General features: G+C 48.3%; 7 protein-coding genes, 1 non-coding gene and 1 pseudogene across 8 annotated transcripts; 5 read left to right on the forward strand and 4 right to left on the reverse strand. All coding sequences in view use genetic code 6, as the record gives it.

The window, feature by feature from the left end:
• Window positions 1-170: 170 nt before the first annotated feature.
• On the forward strand, window positions 171-584 carry SS50377_28717 (Myb-like DNA-binding domain-containing protein; the record flags this gene model as incomplete). Its single annotated transcript, XM_067912473.1, has 1 exon — window positions 171-584. One exon carries the CDS (start codon window positions 171-173, stop codon window positions 582-584), a length of 414 nt encoding a protein of 137 aa, XP_067760180.1.
• Window positions 585-622: 38 nt separating this feature from the next.
• SS50377_28718 (uncharacterized protein) lies at window positions 623-1,099 on the reverse strand (the record flags this gene model as incomplete). The annotated part of the gene is made up of 1 exon (XM_067912474.1): window positions 623-1,099. The coding sequence occupies one exon, from the start codon at window positions 1,097-1,099 to the stop codon at window positions 623-625; it is 477 nt and encodes a 158-aa protein (XP_067760181.1).
• A 956-nt stretch (window positions 1,100-2,055) lies between these two features.
• On the reverse strand, window positions 2,056-2,128 carry SS50377_t20160. The gene has a single exon. It is a non-coding gene; the product is annotated as a tRNA-Gln (tRNA).
• A 99-nt stretch (window positions 2,129-2,227) lies between these two features.
• Window positions 2,228-3,166, reverse strand: SS50377_28719 (uncharacterized protein; the record flags this gene model as incomplete). The annotated part of the gene is made up of 1 exon (XM_067912475.1): window positions 2,228-3,166. The coding sequence occupies one exon, from the start codon at window positions 3,164-3,166 to the stop codon at window positions 2,228-2,230; it is 939 nt and encodes a 312-aa protein (XP_067760182.1).
• A 526-nt stretch (window positions 3,167-3,692) lies between these two features.
• Window positions 3,693-3,914, forward strand: SS50377_28720 (uncharacterized protein; the record flags this gene model as incomplete). The annotated part of the gene is made up of 1 exon (XM_067912476.1): window positions 3,693-3,914. One exon carries the CDS (start codon window positions 3,693-3,695, stop codon window positions 3,912-3,914), a length of 222 nt encoding a protein of 73 aa, XP_067760183.1.
• Window positions 3,915-4,421: 507 nt separating this feature from the next.
• SS50377_28721 (uncharacterized protein) lies at window positions 4,422-5,096 on the reverse strand (the record flags this gene model as incomplete). The annotated part of the gene is made up of 1 exon (XM_067912477.1): window positions 4,422-5,096. The coding sequence occupies one exon, from the start codon at window positions 5,094-5,096 to the stop codon at window positions 4,422-4,424; it is 675 nt and encodes a 224-aa protein (XP_067760184.1).
• A 7,261-nt stretch (window positions 5,097-12,357) lies between these two features.
• On the forward strand, window positions 12,358-13,449 carry SS50377_28722 (Cysteine-rich membrane protein 1; the record flags this gene model as incomplete). The annotated part of the gene is made up of 1 exon (XM_067912478.1): window positions 12,358-13,449. One exon carries the CDS (start codon window positions 12,358-12,360, stop codon window positions 13,447-13,449), a length of 1,092 nt encoding a protein of 363 aa, XP_067760185.1.
• Window positions 13,450-13,906: 457 nt separating this feature from the next.
• On the forward strand, window positions 13,907-14,761 carry SS50377_28723 (Cysteine-rich membrane protein 1; the record flags this gene model as incomplete). The annotated part of the gene is made up of 1 exon (XM_067912479.1): window positions 13,907-14,761. One exon carries the CDS (start codon window positions 13,907-13,909, stop codon window positions 14,759-14,761), a length of 855 nt encoding a protein of 284 aa, XP_067760186.1.
• Window positions 14,762-15,272: 511 nt separating this feature from the next.
• On the forward strand, window positions 15,273-17,527 carry SS50377_28724 (Cysteine-rich membrane protein 2; annotated as a pseudogene).
• The last annotated feature ends 7 nt before the right edge of the window (window positions 17,528-17,534 follow it).

Raw genomic sequence — 17,534 nt, forward strand, 5'->3', positions numbered from 1 at the left:
TAATAGTTAAATAGTTGCAGATTTTCTTGCAGAAAAAGTAGATTATTTAAGTTTACTGATAACGATATTTACTGATAGCAAGTACAAATATCGAGACCGTCATCAGTGATTAACAAATCATTAATATTAACTTATATTATACAAATAATATGTTTTTTAGCTGTTTAAGAATGAACGTACCATAACTATTAAAATTAGCACGCTCTCACAAGAAACCAGCTGGAACCATTAACTGGGAGTTGATTTTAGAGTATTTCCCTAAGTACTCAAAGCAAGAACTACAAAATACATTGTATAATTTTATGCGATCAAATAAATGGTAGACTTAGGATCTGAGAAAAAACTATAAATGGTCAGCAGAAGAGAAAAATAGTTTACTTAAGATGGTTTAATAGTTTGGTAAAGACTGGAAGAAAATTAATGCATTTTTTGCTGAAAGAAGCGTAGCTTAGATCAAGAACTAGTACTTTTAACTGCTTAGTAAAGGCGAGATTATGCAATAAGAAATGATCTTTAATGGGAGCTAAGATAGCTTGGGAGCTGAAGAGTCTAGCTTCCATTTAGATTAGTTTAGCTTAATATGAATATATATTAACTGATAGATTACATATTATATTATAAATCACTATCCTTATAGTTGAATAGGTTGTTTTAAGTCTCCTACTTAACTCAAAGTATCCAAATCATCTTCACAATCAAAACTGATATCATAGACATTACTACACCCTCGTGCTAGAGGTGAAGTTTGATTTACCTACTATGTGTTATTATACAGAGCTTTTCTTAATGGGCTAGTAGTATTATATGTTTTCCTGGTAGCCTTTACCTAGTCAATATGTTTTGGAGTTTATGCCCTCTTGAATATTTCCGATTTTTCATTCTTAATTGTACTTTAATTGATTTACTAAAGCGGTTTCTATTATTTTGGAACATATGGTAGACCAGCAGCTAATCGTTCATATTTTCGTATTCGCTTATCTTCTTTCTTTCGTTACTTCTCTTAATCTTATGCTACTATTTTATCCCAATTATTTTTTATAGGTGCTTGGGTAAGTTCTTATGTTAGTTTTTCAAAATCTTGGGAACCGCCCATCCCCATTTAAAATACAATAATATTTTAATACTATATTATAATATATAAATGCATTTTCATATATTTATATTAATATTTAAATATTATATATGAAATTATTTATATTTAGAATTGCTAGTTTATTATTTCTTAATTAAAATTAGTATAAATATAACATATTTAAAAAAAATATTTTTAGCAAATTAGTATATAATATGCAAAAATATACTGAACCTGGTTTCGTTTCCTTATCATAATTATATGCACAACGTCATCTTTATTTAGAAACCTAATAAAAGAGTAAATTAATATTATATTAACTGCTAAGACGTTGCAATATTTTGATTCTAATGTATAATATCTGTAATTTAAAATATATTGATTTTATTCAAGACTAATAATAACAAATATTTATTATATTATTTTATATAGTTATAATAATTTAATCTAATCATGAATTTATTCGACAAATAATAGTGTTAGTAAATCTTTACAATACTATATTATATATTAATTATGCTTAATAGTAAGTAGTATGTGCATCACTAATTTTTGAAGTATAATTTAAACTATAACGTAAGCATATATATTTATTAGGTCTATAAAACCTAGACATTCGTTATCTTATTTGGCTAATTCCGCAATTTCTTAAGTTTATGTACTAAGTGAAAAATTTAATAATAACTGATCAAAGGAAAACTTCCCTATATTCTTAAGTTTACTCATCAATGAGATTGCTGTCAGTAGTCTTATTAAGTTTTAGAATTTCGACCTCATCTATTTTTTCTGAAGCACTTATCATTTGAAATAACTGATACCTGTCTTTAAAAATGAATATAACTAAGTATGAATTTAAATATTTCTAACTGTATTATGGTCTTCATAATAACATATATATTATCTTTTCCTAAAGTATACAAAATTCAATACTATATATTTAACAAAATAATAATAAAACGTTATTCAATCATAATAGATAAATATGCTTCTTCCCAGACTCGAACTGGGGTCACAAGATTCAGAGTCTTAGATGCTAACCGACTACACCAAAGAAGCATGTTCTAAATAATTATTATATACTAAATATATACAATAAAGCAAAGTAGTTAAACAATAATCTGAGAAAATATTAAGCATTAAACTCTAACCAGCATATCACTCCTTTCTCTTAGCAGAGCTTGTTCTCTTCGCAGCCTCAGCTACGTTATATGAACCAACATCAGGGCCTGACTGCCTCACATCTTGGAATCTTTCAGATTTTTAAACTGCGAATCCGACATTCTTGCTCTTAGACGTCCCTGAATAGCTAACATCGTACTATCCAGGGGCAGGGGTCGAGAATTTGTCATCCTAGAAACGTTCGGCCTGCGATTTTCCAAAGTTGAACGCGGCCGTATCCCTACGGTTCGTCTACTTATGGGAAACATCATATTGGCCAGGGGCAGGATTGTTTAATTTATCCTTTTCAATTGTAAAGCGTTCCTCTGTTTACTTATCTAAAACAGGGGCCGCGGTTCCTCTTCTGTCAACGATTTTGCGTGAAACATCATAGTGGTCTGGAGCAGGTGCCTCTACCTTGTCTTTGTCCATGGCAAAACGCTCTTCGGTTTACTTGTCGAGCATTGGGGCAGCAGTGTCTCTTCTATCGACAGTTTTGCGTGAAATATCATACTGATCGGGGGCAGGGGCTTCGACTTTGTCTTTGTTCATAACGAAACGCTCCTCAGACTGCTTATCCAAAACTGGAGCCGCAGTATGGCGTCTCTGAGTCGCGTCAAAGTTGGGGTCATAGATTCCTGGTGCAGGATTGGCTACCTGGTCTCTATCCATGGCGAAGCGTTCCTCAGTCTGCTTATCTAAAATAGGAGCTGCGGTATCTCTTCTATCGACCATTTTGCGTGAAACGTCATATTGGTCAGGGGCTGGCGCTTCTACCTTGTCCTTGTCCATTTTGAAACGTTCTTCGGATTATTTATCAAGAACAGGAGCAGCAGTGTGTCTTCTGTTAGTAGCATCTCTATTAGGATCATACTGACCAGGTGCGGGGTTGTCATTATAGGTAAATTGTGGTGCGATATCAAGCTCTTTTGACATTTTGATAAATTTTGAACCTGCCAATAACTATTATTACTATATAATATTTAAGTATGCAACTCCAAGTAAAATAAATTTATACTAACTAAATTTTATATAGTTATACTAAAAATTTCATATTTAAATCAAAATAAATATAAACTAATTATTATATTAAATAAATATATACTAAATTTGAAGTAGTTATTACATTTTCACTTCTTTAATATCAATGATTACTTAGGCATTTGGCTGATGTGCGTTCTGCGATTGTTGATTCCATTTAAGTATGAGATGTGTTTTCTAATTATAATATTGTGTTATTTGTATCAAATCTATCCAATTAAACTAAATTTGCTTATTCAAGCTAAAATTTATCATTTAACCTTATAAATCGCTCCCCCATTCTTAATAACCTCCTCCCCCTCTTAATAAATTAACTAACTAATTACCTCCTCCCCCTATACAAATTTTCACTTTCCCATTTTAATATTTTCCTATTATTATACATTAATATTACATATATTTAAATTTTCTTTCCTAAAAAATGAAACTAAAATTAGATGTCGATTTTTGGATGCTAGAATCGTCCGCCCCGAACACGCCGCACCCAGAAACGCCAAAAAACGTCCAATTTCGCTTTAGCCGCATGCAGGAGCTGCAGCAGTTGCACCAAAAAGTCATTGAAATGGAGGCCCAATTTTCGCTTGCGCTGCAGCGGATCGAGGCGGTGGGCCAGGAGGTCCTGGAGCTGTTTTTCGTCCTCTGAGGCGATTTACCAATTTGCTCAAAAGCGACGTTTCGCCTGAGTGGAAAATTTACACCGAAATTCGATTTTTCGCTCCTTTCTCACAATAAAAAAAGTTAATTCTACGGTTTCTGCTGAAAATTTCGATTTTGCAAATTTTGAATTTAGAAAAAATCGTTATATCAGATATAACGATATTTTTATACCGTGAGTAAAATTATTTTTGAATTTTCACATTCGTTATATCAGTTGAAAATCAAATTCGCACACATGGAAAGCTGAAATAATAGCGCGAGAAATTCGTTTTCTGCAAGTTTCCGCTGTAAAAATTTGCGCTGCAAACGGGCAGTACAGCGCAGAATTTTTTAAACTGAAAATAATCTATATTACTATATAATAATACAATATATTATTTAATTTTCCACTCCACTTTAACAGTTTCTAGCGCTCAGCCTGATCAATCACTTCCTGGGCCGCTCTAACACGCCGGGCCGCCAATGCTTCATTTATGACTAAATTGCAGCGATTTCATTTTTGGCTTTCCGCTTTAATGCCCTCTCCGGGCAGCTGCCGCCTCATTATTTCGTCTGGCAAATTCTCAGTTAATTTAGTGCAGTTTTTGACTTTTTTGCAGGCTAATTTGTGGTTCTGCGATTCGGAAATTTGCCAAATTTACATTTTGTATTTTGCATTTTTCGCTGTACCGGATTGGAGTGTGAGTATTAAGCGTATATATGATGTTGTAGTATTAAAGTTTGGGGGGATGGAGTGTGAGTATTAAAAGGGTAGAAGGGATGTTGTTAGTATATAAAAATATGTATTTTTTGATAAATTTCTTGTGGTTTACGGTTTCTCAGGCGCAAATGTTAATTTTTAGTTATGGTTTGATGGGAATGGGTGTCTCTATTGAAGGAGCTATGCTAATATTGGTATAATAAAGGGGATAGCGCTAGCTGAGCTAATGATTAAAAGTGAGAAAAAAATTTGCTGATATAATGGGCGTATTATGGTTGGTGGAGTAAGATTAATATTGAGACTTTTACCAATTCTACAGGAAAAGATGGAACAATACACATAATATGTGAAGTTAATATGTGTATAAGAATACTGTAATGCGTATTGTAGAGTATGTGTCTAATATTTTTGGTTCTAAAGCAATATTTATATGTTGGGAGTTCTGCGTAAATAGCTGAATTTATTCATAAACTTCGTTTAGCATAGTGCGAAAATTTAATATTGCCTAGATATCTAAAAAGATGATGAAAACTACGTTTTTGTGTATTACGAGTAAGAAGTTTATATATATATTTTAAAGTTTGTTAAATATTCTACATTTTATATTTTTCCAAGTTTTAATAATCTATTATACGCGAATTATCTCTAAATTTTTCGTAAATTATCAAAAATAACAGATTGTTGATGATTCTTATATATCAATCAATTTGCTAGAATAATTTTTTATTCGATTCACAGAATTTTCACTAATTTTGTAAAATAAAGCATTTGCGGTGTTCAATATTGTTTATTAATTATATATATAGTTGTATAAGTGGGCAGAGAATGTACTCCTAAGTAGAAATATAAGAAATTAGGCTGAAGTATGAAGGTTATATAATAATATTTTTAAGTACTTCAGATAATTAAATTATAATATATTTGGTTGTTAAACTGTGATTATAATAGACAATACTAGTTATTGGATTATCGGAGAGTTGTATTAAAGAGAAACCCAACTTATCAGTATAACTATATGATTCCAGTCCTGTAACAGTTTGAAAATAATATAAAAGTGAAGTTTATATAAAAACGTTATTATGGTTTAATCAGTCCAGTGGTAATACAGTTAATGCTATAATCTTTATTATTAATAATTTTAAATGATATTAACTTAAATCGCATTCAAAATATATTTGGAATAGTTGCATGAATTCCTAAAAAATGATAGTCTCATATTTTGGGTATTAGAAAAATTATTTCAGACTGAGACATCTGGAAGTCGGGGGAGCACCCAGCCCAACTAGCTGCGGGACAGCGGACCTCTCGGGCGGACTAGGTCGGGGAGCACCCAGCCCAACTAGCTGCGGGACAGCGGACTCGGCCGGGGAGCACCCAGCCCAACTAGCTGCGGGACAGCGGACTCGGCCGGGGAGCACCCAGCCCAACTAGCTGCGGGACAGCGGACTCGGCCGGGGAGCACCCAGCCCAACTAGCTGCGGGACAGCGGACCTCTCGGGCGGACTAGGCCGGGGAGCACCCAGCCCAACTAGCTGCGGGACAGCGGACTCGGCCGGGGAGCACCCAGCCCAACTAGCTGCGGGACAGCGGACTCGGTCGGGGAGCACCCAGCCCAACTAGCTGCGGGACAGCGGACTCGGCCGGGGAGCACCCAGCCCAACTAGCTGCGGGACAGCGGACTCGGCCGGGGAGCACCCAGCCCAACTAGCTGCGGGACAGCGGACTCGGCCGGGGAGCACCCAGCCCAACTAGCTGCGGGACAGCGGACTCGGCCGGGGAGCACCCAGCCCAACTAGCTGCGGGACAGCGGACTCGGCCGGGGAGCACCCAGCCCAACTAGCTGCGGGACAGCGGACTCGGTCGGGGAGCACCCAGCCCAACTAGCTGCGGGACAGCGGACTCGGCCGGGGAGCACCCAGCCCAACTAGCTGCGGGACAGCAGACTCGGTCGGGGAGCACCCAGCCCAACTAGCTGCGGGACAGCGGACCTCTCGGGCGGACTCGGCCGGGGAGCACCCAGCCCAACTAGCTGCGGGACAGCGGACTCGGCCGGGGAGCACCCAGCCGAACTAGCTGCGGGACAGCGGACCTCTCGGCCGGGGAGCACCCAGCCCAACTAGCTGCGGGACAGCGGACTCGGCCGGGGAGCACCCAGCCCAACTAGCTGCGGGACAGCGGACTCGGCCGGGGAGCACCCAGCCCAACTAGCTGCGGGACAGCGGACTCGGCCGGGGAGCACCCAGCCCAACTAGCTGCGGGACAGCGGACTCGGCCGGGGAGCACCCAGCCCAACTAGCTGCGGGACAGCGGACTCGGTCGGGGAGCACCCAGCCCAACTAGCTGCGGGACAGCGGACTCGGCCGGGGAGCACCCAGCCCAACTAGCTGCGGGACAGCGGACCTCTCGGTCGGGGATCACCCAGCCCAACTAGCTGCGGGACAGCGGACCTCTCGGTCGGGGATCACCCAGCCCAACTAGCTGCGGGACAGCGGACTCGGCCGGGGAGCACCCAGCCGAACTAGCTGCGGGACAGCGGACCTCTCGGCCGGGGAGCACCCAGCCCAACTAGCTGCGGGACAGCGGACTCGGCCGGGGAGCACCCAGCCCAACTAGCTGCGGGACAGCGGACTCGGCCGGGGAGCACCCAGCCCAACTAGCTGCGGGACAGCGGACTCGGCCGGGGAGCACCCAGCCCAACTAGCTGCGGGACAGCGGACCTCTCGGGCGGACTAGGCCGGGGAGCACCCAGCCCAACTAGCTGCGGGACAGCGGACTCGGCCGGGGAGCACCCAGCCCAACTAGCTGCGGGACAGCGGACTCGGCGGGGAGCACCCAGCCCAACTAGCTGCGGGACAGCGGACTCGGCCGGGGAGCACCCAGCCCAACTAGCTGCGGGACAGCGGACTCGGCCGGGGAGCACCCAGCCCAACTAGCTGCGGGACAGCGGACTCGGCCGGGGAGCACCCAGCCCAACTAGCTGCGGGACAGCGGACCTCTCGGGCGGGGAGCACCCAGCCCAACTAGCTGCGGGACAGCGGACTCGGCCGGGGAGCACCCAGCCCAACTAGCTGCGGGACAGCGGACTCGGTCGGGGAGCACCCAGCCCAACTAGCTGCGGGACAGCGGACTCGGCCGGGGAGCACCCAGCCCAACTAGCTGCGGGACAGCGGACTCGGCCGGGGAGCACCCAGCCCAACTAGCTGCGGGACAGCGGACTCGGCCGGGGAGCACCCAGCCCAACTAGCTGCGGGACAGCGGACTCGGCCGGGGAGCACCCAGCCCAACTAGCTGCGGGACAGCGGACTCGGCCGGGGAGCACCCAGCCCAACTAGCTGCGGGACAGCAGACTCGGTCGGGGAGCACCCAGCCCAACTAGCTGCGGGACAGCGGACTCGGCCGGGGAGCACCCAGCCCAACTAGCTGCGGGACAGCGGACTCGGCCGGGGAGCACCCAGCCCAACTAGCTGCGGGACAGCGGACTCGGCCGGGGAGCACCCAGCCCAACTAGCTGCGGGACAGCGGACCTCTCGGGCGGGGAGCACCCAGCCCAACTAGCTGCGGGACAGCGGACTCGGTCGGGGAGCACCCAGCCCAACTAGCTGCGGGACAGCGGACCTCTCGGGCGGACTAGGCCGGGGAGCACCCAGCCCAACTAGCTGCGGGACAGCGGACTCGGCCGGGGAGCACCCAGCCCAACTAGCTGCGGGACAGCGGACTCGGCCGGGGAGCACCCAGCCCAACTAGCTGCGGGACAGCGGACTCGGCCGGGGAGCACCCAGCCCAACTAGCTGCGGGACAGCGGACCTCTCGGGCGGACTCGGCCGGGGAGCACCCAGCCGAACTAGCTGCGGGACAGCGGACTCGGCCGGGGAGCACCCAGCCCAACTAGCTGCGGGACAGCGGACTCGGCCGGGGAGCACCCAGCCCAACTAGCTGCGGGACAGCGGACTCGGCCGGGGAGCACCCAGCCCAACTAGCTGCGGGACAGCGGACTCGGCCGGGGAGCACCCAGCCCAACTAGCTGCGGGACAGCGGACTCGGTCGGGGAGCACCCAGCCCAACTAGCTGCGGGACAGCGGACTCGGCCGGGGAGCACCCAGCCCAACTAGCTGCGGGACAGCGGACTCGGCCGGGGAGCACCCAGCCCAACTAGCTGCGGGACAGCGGACTCGGCCGGGGAGCACCCAGCCCAACTAGCTGCGGGACAGCGGACTCGGCCGGGGAGCACCCAGCCCAACTAGCTGCGGGACAGCGGACCTCTCGGGCGGGGAGCACCCAGCCCAACTAGCTGCGGGACAGCGGACTCGGTCGGGGAGCACCCAGCCCAACTAGCTGCGGGACAGCGGACTCGGCCGGGGAGCACCCAGCCCAACTAGCTGCGGGACAGCGGACTCGGTCGGGGAGCACCCAGCCCAACTAGCTGCGGGACAGCGGACTCGGCCGGGGAGCACCCAGCCCAACTAGCTGCGGGACAGCAGACTCGGGCGGGGAGCACCCAGCCCAACTAGCTGCGGGACAGCAGACTCGGTCGGGGAGCACCCAGCCCAACTAGCTGCGGGACAGCGGACCTCTCGGGCGGACTCGGCCGGGGAGCACCCAGCCCAACTAGCTGCGGGACAGCGGACTCGGTCGGGGAGCACCCAGCCCAACTAGCTGCGGGACAGCGGACTCGGCCGGGGAGCACCCAGCCCAACTAGCTGCGGGACAGCGGACTCGGCCGGGGAGCACCCAGCCCAACTAGCTGCGGGACAGCGGACTCGGCCGGGGAGCACCCAGCCCAACTAGCTGCGGGACAGCGGACTCGGTCGGGGAGCACCCAGCCCAACTAGCTGCGGGACAGCGGACTCGGCCGGGGAGCACCCAGCCCAACTAGCTGCGGGACAGCGGACTCGGCCGGGGAGCACCCAGCCCAACTAGCTGCGGGACAGCGGACTCGGTCGGGGAGCACCCAGCCCAACTAGCTGCGGGACAGCGGACTCGGCCGGGGAGCACCCAGCCCAACTAGCTGCGGGACAGCGGACTCGGCCGGGGAGCACCCAGCCCAACTAGCTGCGGGACAGCGGACTCGGCCGGGGAGCACCCAGCCCAACTAGCTGCGGGACAGCGGACTCGGTCGGGGAGCACCCAGCCCAACTAGCTGCGGGACAGCGGACTCGGCCGGGGAGCACCCAGCCCAACTAGCTGCGGGACAGCGGACTCGGCCGGGGAGCACCCAGCCCAACTAGCTGCGGGACAGCGGACTCGGCCGGGGAGCACCCAGCCCAACTAGCTGCGGGACAGCGGACTCGGTCGGGGAGCACCCAGCCCAACTAGCTGCGGGACAGCGGACCTCTCGGGCGGACTCGGCCGGGGAGCACCCAGCCGAACTAGCTGCGGGACAGCGGACTCGGCCGGGGAGCACCCAGCCCAACTAGCTGCGGGACAGCGGACTCGGCCGGGGAGCACCCAGCCCAACTAGCTGCGGGACAGCGGACTCGGCCGGGGAGCACCCAGCCCAACTAGCTGCGGGACAGCAGACTCGGTCGGGGAGCACCCAGCCCAACTAGCTGCGGGACAGCGGACCTCTCGGGCGGACTCGGCCGGGGAGCACCCAGCCGAACTAGCTGCGGGACAGCGGACTCGGCCGGGGAGCACCCAGCCCAACTAGCTGCGGGACAGCGGACTCGGCCGGGGAGCACCCAGCCCAACTAGCTGCGGGACAGCAGACTCGGTCGGGGAGCACCCAGCCCAACTAGCTGCGGGACAGCGGACCTCTCGGGCGGACTCGGCCGGGGAGCACCCAGCCGAACTAGCTGCGGGACAGCGGACCTCTCGGGCGGACTAGGCCGGGGAGCACCCAGCCCAACTAGCTGCGGGACAGCGGACCTCTCGGCCGGGGAGCACCCAGCCCAACTAGCTGCGGGACAGCGGACTCGGCCGGGGAGCACCCAGCCGAACTAGCTGCGGGACAGCGGACCTCTCGGCCGGGGAGCACCCAGCCCAACTAGCTGCGGGACAGCGGACCTCTCGGGCGGACTAGGCCGGGGAGCACCCAGCCCAACTAGCTGCGGGACAGCGGACTCGGCCGGGGAGCACCCAGCCCAACTAGCTGCGGGACAGCGGACTCGGCCTGGGAGCACCCAGCCCAACTAGCTGCGGGACAGCGGACCTCTCGGGCGGACTCGGCCGGGGAGCACCCAGCCGAACTAGCTGCGGGACAGCGGACTCGGCCGGGGAGCACCCAGCCCAACTAGCTGCGGGACAGCGGACTCGGCCGGGGAGCACCCAGCCGAACTAGCTGCGGGACAGCGGACCTCTCGGGCGGACTAGGCCGGGGAGCACCCAGCCCAACTAGCTGCGGGACAGCGGACTCGGCCGGGGAGCACCCAGCCCAACTAGCTGCGGGACAGCGGACTCGGCCGGGGAGCACCCAGCCCAACTAGCTGCGGGACAGCGGACTCGGCCGGGGAGCACCCAGCCCAACTAGCTGCGGGACAGCGGACTCGGCCGGGGAGCACCCAGCCCAACTAGCTGCGGGACAGCGGACTCGGTCGGGGAGCACCCAGCCCAACTAGCTGCGGGACAGCGGACCTCTCGGGCGGACTAGGCCGGGGAGCACCCAGCCCAACTAGCTGCGGGACAGCGGACTCGGCCGGGGAGCACCCAGCCCAACTAGCTGCGGGACAGCGGACTCGGCCGGGGAGCACCCAGCCCAACTAGCTGCGGGACAGCGGACTCGGCCGGGGAGCACCCAGCCCAACTAGCTGCGGGACAGCGGACTCGGCCGGGGAGCACCCAGCCCAACTAGCTGCGGGACAGCGGACTCGGTCGGGGAGCACCCAGCCCAACTAGCTGCGGGACAGCGGACCTCTCGGGCGGACTAGGCCGGGGAGCACCCAGCCCAACTAGCTGCGGGACAGCGGACTCGGCCGGGGAGCACCCAGCCCAACTAGCTGCGGGACAGCGGACTCGGTCGGGGAGCACCCAGCCCAACTAGCTGCGGGACAGCGGACCTCTCGGGCGGACTAGGCCGGGGAGCACCCAGCCCAACTAGCTGCGGGACAGCGGACTCGGCCGGGGAGCACCCAGCCCAACTAGCTGCGGGACAGCGGACTCGGCCGGGGAGCACCCAGCCCAACTCGCTACCACTAGAAGCATGCTGCTCGGACCAGCTCTGCGCAAAAAAATATGCCGCTGGAACGCAATGGGCACAATAGTCGATGCTAAGAAAGACAGTGCGGCGGTGTTACGCTCCGGGATAAAGGGAACTACAATGTTTAGGTGCCGCAATTTGGACAGTGTCAACTCGCGTTTTAGCGGCTTTGGGAGGTGCAAACGCCAAAGGACATTTACGCTGGTGGGCCGACTTTGTCTAAATCTGATAGTAAGTGTATAATAATGTGGGTTACTAATTTGGAGTGCAGCTGTATAATTAGAAGGTAATATTATATTAAATATATTTTGGAGTGGAAGTATTGGAAAATGGGCAAGAGCGGTGCACGCTTGATTGTGGGCTGCTGCGCGTTGTCTTGGCGTTCAGTTAGATAAAATTCAATATCTTTGTCTTGTTAAGTTTCTTTTATATTTGTGTAATATATTTGATAGTATATAACAATCACAAACTAAAAATATTTAATTTTTGTTTTAAATTATAACATAAAGTGATATATATGCATGTATCAGAAGCTTAAAAACCAAAAAGTTAGTTGCTTATATATTATCAGATGAAATAACATATTCTATTTTTAAAATGGCAGATGCTGGAACATGTTCTAACCGTTACACTAACTGTAAGGCAAATCACTTTTGCCCAGCCATCAATCATAATACAGTTGCCTGTAAACCGTGCACAGAAGACATGGAATTCGGTCAAGGCTGCTACTGTAAGGATAATTCAGTTACCACAAACTGCAAGACGTGCTCTGGAAAAAATTGCGCCACCTGCCTCCTTGGCACTTTTCTCAATGGAAACATATGCAGGTAATGCTCAAAGGGTTGTGGCGAATGTACCTACTTTGGTTCATGTGATAAATGCGCCGATGGGTTCACAATGGAAGATAACAAATGCGTCAAAGTCTGCAATAGCAATAAAGACTGCAAGTATGAAATTTCAACCTTTTGCGACATAACCTAAAAGAGGTGCGTGAGATGTACTGATGACTGCTAAATTTGCTCGTCCGCGATATTTTGCAACGCGTGCGATGGGAGAACTTATGTTACCACACTTAAGGGAACTTGCACAGCTATGTGTAGTGGTCTAACAAATGGGAACTACTGCAAGGATGGAGTGGCCACACCCTGCGGTGAAGGGATTGACTCTAAATGTAAATGTGGAACTGCCTCCAATTGCGCTTCGTGTAACACTGCATAGGATGCCTGTGAGACGTGTTTGCCTAATGTTCTTAAGGGAAAAGATGGTGCATGTAATATCTGTGCTCCTGGGTTTACGCACATTGGTGGTATATGCTAGTCCGATACTCCTGTTCCTGCACCGCCTAATCCAGATCCACCTGGTCCAGACCCGGTAACTCCCGAACCGGATGTTCCCACACCACCTGCTCCCGAACCGGTAGTTCCCACACCACCTGCTCCCGAACCGGTAGTTCCCACACCACCTGCTCCCGAACCGGTAGTTCCCACACCACCTGCTCCCGAACCGGATGTTCCCACACCACCTGCTCCCGAACCGGTAGTTCCCACGCCGTCTGGGCCAGACCAGGAAGTTAATAGGCAGAATTTGAGCGGCGGGGCAGTGGCGGGCATCGTGATTGGGGTCTTACTGGTCGTTGGGGCAGTTGGGGGTGGTCTGACCTATTACTTTGTTAGGAGAGCGAAGAAGTGATGAAAATTGTAACTGATGAGGATAAGTTAACTAAATTAACTGGGTAAATATGGCAAGTAAAGCTCAGGCGGATACTTCCCTCATTTTAGGGTATAATCTACATGACCAGATTTGAGTTATATAATAGTCACTAATTGGGGTTCGGCAACAAGAAGGATTTATCGATCTCTGTGAAGATGCCAAATAGAATATGGTTACGATTACCATATTTAGAAATTTTACAAGTTTTACAACTTAGCTATTTACTTCTGTTAATAATACCGTTAGCAAAAACTAAAGTGTAATAAATCTATTTTTATACTATGCTATATTAAATGATAATTAGTGAAGTTTAATAATTTTACGGGATGTAAGAGTAAGTAAATATATATAAATAAGATATTATTTTTTTCTTCCGAAATAAGAAACTAGCTTATTTATTATCTTATCAATTCTATTGACAGTATAAAATTATAAAATGACCACAACAGGCACATGTACACGAACTGACACAACGTGCAAAGCAGGCCACTTCTGCCCCACGAGTGGCATGGACACAGTAGACTGCATTCCTTGTGAACTAGACATGAAATTCGATCAAGGCTGCTACTGCGAGGATAATTCAGTTACCACAAACTGCAAGACGTGCTCTGGGAAAAATTGCACCGCCTGCCTCCCTGGCACTTTTCTCAATGGAAACGTCTGCTCTAAATGCCAAAATGGTTGTGCCGAATGTACCGAATCCAATTCATGCCAGAAATACACCGGCGGGGTCACAACGGAAAATGCCAAATTAGGCAACGTATGTTATAGCAATAAAGACTGCGAATATGAAATTTCAACCTTTTGCGACATAACCTAAAAGAGGTGCGTGAGATGCTCTGCTAACTGCTAAGTTTGCTCGTCCGCGACGTTCTGTAACGGGTGCTAGTGGGATAATTATATTACCACACTTAAGGGAACTTGCACAGCTATGTGTAGTGGTCTAACAAATGGGAACTACTGCAAGGATGGAGTGGCCACACCCTGCGGTGAAGGGATTGACTCTAATTGTAAATGTGGAACTTCCTCCAATTGCGCTTCGTGTAACACTGCATAGAATGCCTGTGAGACGTGTTTGCCTAATGTTCTTAAGGGAAAAGATGGTGCATGTAATATCTGTGCTCCTGGGTTTACGTACATTGGCAGTAGGTGCTGGTCAGAATAGTAAGGTTCTGAGGCCAATAAGATAGGGTCTGGGGCGATTGTTGGTATTGTAATTAGTGTTTTGGTGGTCGTTGGCGCGGTAGGTGGAGGCTTGACCTATTACTTCATTAGAAAGGGTAAGAAGTGATGTAAATACTTGTATATTCAGGAAATTTAGTAATTTATGTTACTAATAGTATTACTTGTCAAATTCAGTAAAATGACTGTTAGGTTGTAATGTTTTGCATATATTATACAATACAATTTAACTCAGTTTTTAATTTTTATAATAGTGTAAGTGTAATTTTTCAAACTTATATATTTTCTAAATATTTATAATATATTCCAGTATTAACAAATTAGTTTCTCACACTTAATATTCTCTTATGTTATTATGTATATATAAAAGATATATCGAAATAACTCAGTAATTATAATAATTTTTTTATAATTAGTAAATCGTCTCGTAACCTACATCATTTTCTAGTTTAAGTTTCTTCCATAGTGAAATATTACTAAATACAGTCATTTTAAAACCTGTTCACGGTAATTTAGTGAAATATTTAGGCGGGAAAAACCAATATACAATACCTTATTCAGAAACTAACCACTACTAATTTATAAATTTATATACTTTATCTTCTGACACTTTTCCAAAAATGTCAGAGTACATATGCTGGAGTCAGACATGCCCAATTGGCTTTGTATGTGAATTGGACAGGAGTACGTGGAATAAACCATGTTCTGCATGCAGAGTTTATAATTGTGCAAAATGTTAGCCATATAGTACGAGAACGTGTGATTAATGCCTTCCAGGATTCTCGGTTCACAATAACCTCTGTAAAAAGTGCTCTACAAACTGTGCTTCCTGTAATACAGATTCTAATTGTCTTACATGCTTATCCGGCTTTAAGTTGGAAGAAAACAGCTGTAAAAAGTGCCCAGATAACTGCCTTGAATGCGGAATTAATCCGGCATGTAATAAATGCCAGCTAGGATTCTTTTTAGGAGACGAAGCTAAATGCATATAATGCAGTAGCGGCTGCAAAACCTGTACTGATGATAAAAACTGCTCAGCGTGTCTTGAGGGATTCAAACTATCCGATAATTAATGCAATACCTGCCCACAAGATTGCTCAGAATGCAACACTAGCACCTGCACCAAGTGTAAAGATTTTTTTTCTTGTCTAATGAATTGTGTTCAGCCTGCTCTGACAATTGCCTAACATGCACGGACGCGACCACCTGCAAAATTTGCTAAAACGGTTACTTTTAGGATGACGGTAAAAACTGTTCTAAATGCCCTTAAAACTGCATTTAGTGTAGAAACAATATAAAGTGCAGGGTCTGCCAATTAGGGTATGAGCTTTAGAGGGAAACCTGTGTTAAAAACGAATGCAACAATTATAATTAATGCAGAAATAACTATTTTTGCGTTAAAATCGAAACTGGTAACAGGTGCGTGGTTCTTCCTGAAAACTGTGCTAGCACAGATGTGAACGGAAAGTGTGTATCCTGTGCTCAGGCCTATGTGCTAAAACTAGAAAAATGCGAGCAGTGTGGAAAATCGTGCACCGAATGCGGTACAGATTTGAAATGCACTATATGCGATGATGGCTATTTTAGCGATGATGGGGTTTGCACAAACTGCTCATTCAGCTGTGAAAAATGCGACAGCGAAAATGAATGCACCAAATGCGCAGAAAACCACATTTTAGACTAAAAAACTTGCCACAAAATCGCGTAGCACGAATGCGATACCAGTAACATTTGCAGCAGCGGGAAGTTCTGTTAAAGCCAGCCATGGCAGAATGTGTGCAAAAATTGTCTTGAAAATTGCGCAAATTGCACAGATTCCGCAACGTGCAGTACCTGTGCTGCTGGCTTTTATCCCCTCAACGGCGCATGTGCCGCCTGCCCAGATGAGTGCGAAACATGCGCGAGCAGGAACGAGTGTTTGAGCTGCCGGGCAGGGTACACGCTCTAAGGGCAGGAATGCGGCAGCTGCAAAACTGGCGAAAACGCGATTTCCAACTGTGCCAGCTGTGATCCAACAGCAGTTTCTACCTGCCAGACCTGTGCTGAAAGCTTCACTTTAGTAGCTGGAAACTGCGTTTCCGACAGCGCCTGCAAAACTGCTGGCGGGAAGCTTAATTCCAACTGCGACAGCTGCGTTATCGCTGATCCAGCAACCTGCAAATCGTGCTCAGACGGCTACCAGCTCATTTTGGGCGCTTGTGCGAACTGTAAAACAGGCGCTGCTGCTGTCGCGAACTGCGCAAATTGTGATGGAAAAATGCCTCTAGATTGTGCGGCTTGCGCGGCTGGATACACATTTTCCGGCCCGGACTGCGTGAACTGCAAGGCCGGGTCTGCCAGGGTTGAGCATTGCAGCGCTTGCGATGCCACTTCTGCTGCTGTCTGCGGCGCCTGCGAGGCGAATTACACGCTAATAGGCTAAAGCTGCGTGCCCAAGGACCTGTGCAAAACCAGCGAGGAAAATTGTTAAACTTGCGACTCCTCCAATCCGTCTAAATGCTCGACTTGCAGCGCTGATTTTGTGCTTGTGCATCAAGGATGCATTTCTAAAGATGCGTGTAAGACAACTGATACCAGCTGCAAGACCTGCTCTGGTGATAACCCTGTTGAATGTGGTTAATGTTTAGATAATTTTGTGGTGATTGCGTCAATCTGTACGGACGTTTCAAATAACTGCAAAGAGTTTGAGAGTTCTAGTAAATAATGCACATAATGCGAAAAATCGTATTTTAAGGATAAACTGTAATGCAAAAAATGCAGAGAGGGCTGTCTTACTTGTAGTTCTGTTGAGAGCTGCAGTGAATGTACCCAAGGCCTTGTTTTAAATGGAGATATCTGTACAAGCGATTATATGAGCGGAGGAGCAATCGTTGGGGTCACAA

The sequence above is a fragment of the Spironucleus salmonicida genome (genome assembly GCF_000497125.1).
Source record: "Spironucleus salmonicida strain ATCC 50377 chromosome Unknown tig00000006, whole genome shotgun sequence".
In the NCBI taxonomy this organism is placed as follows: Eukaryota; Fornicata; order Diplomonadida; family Hexamitidae; genus Spironucleus; species Spironucleus salmonicida.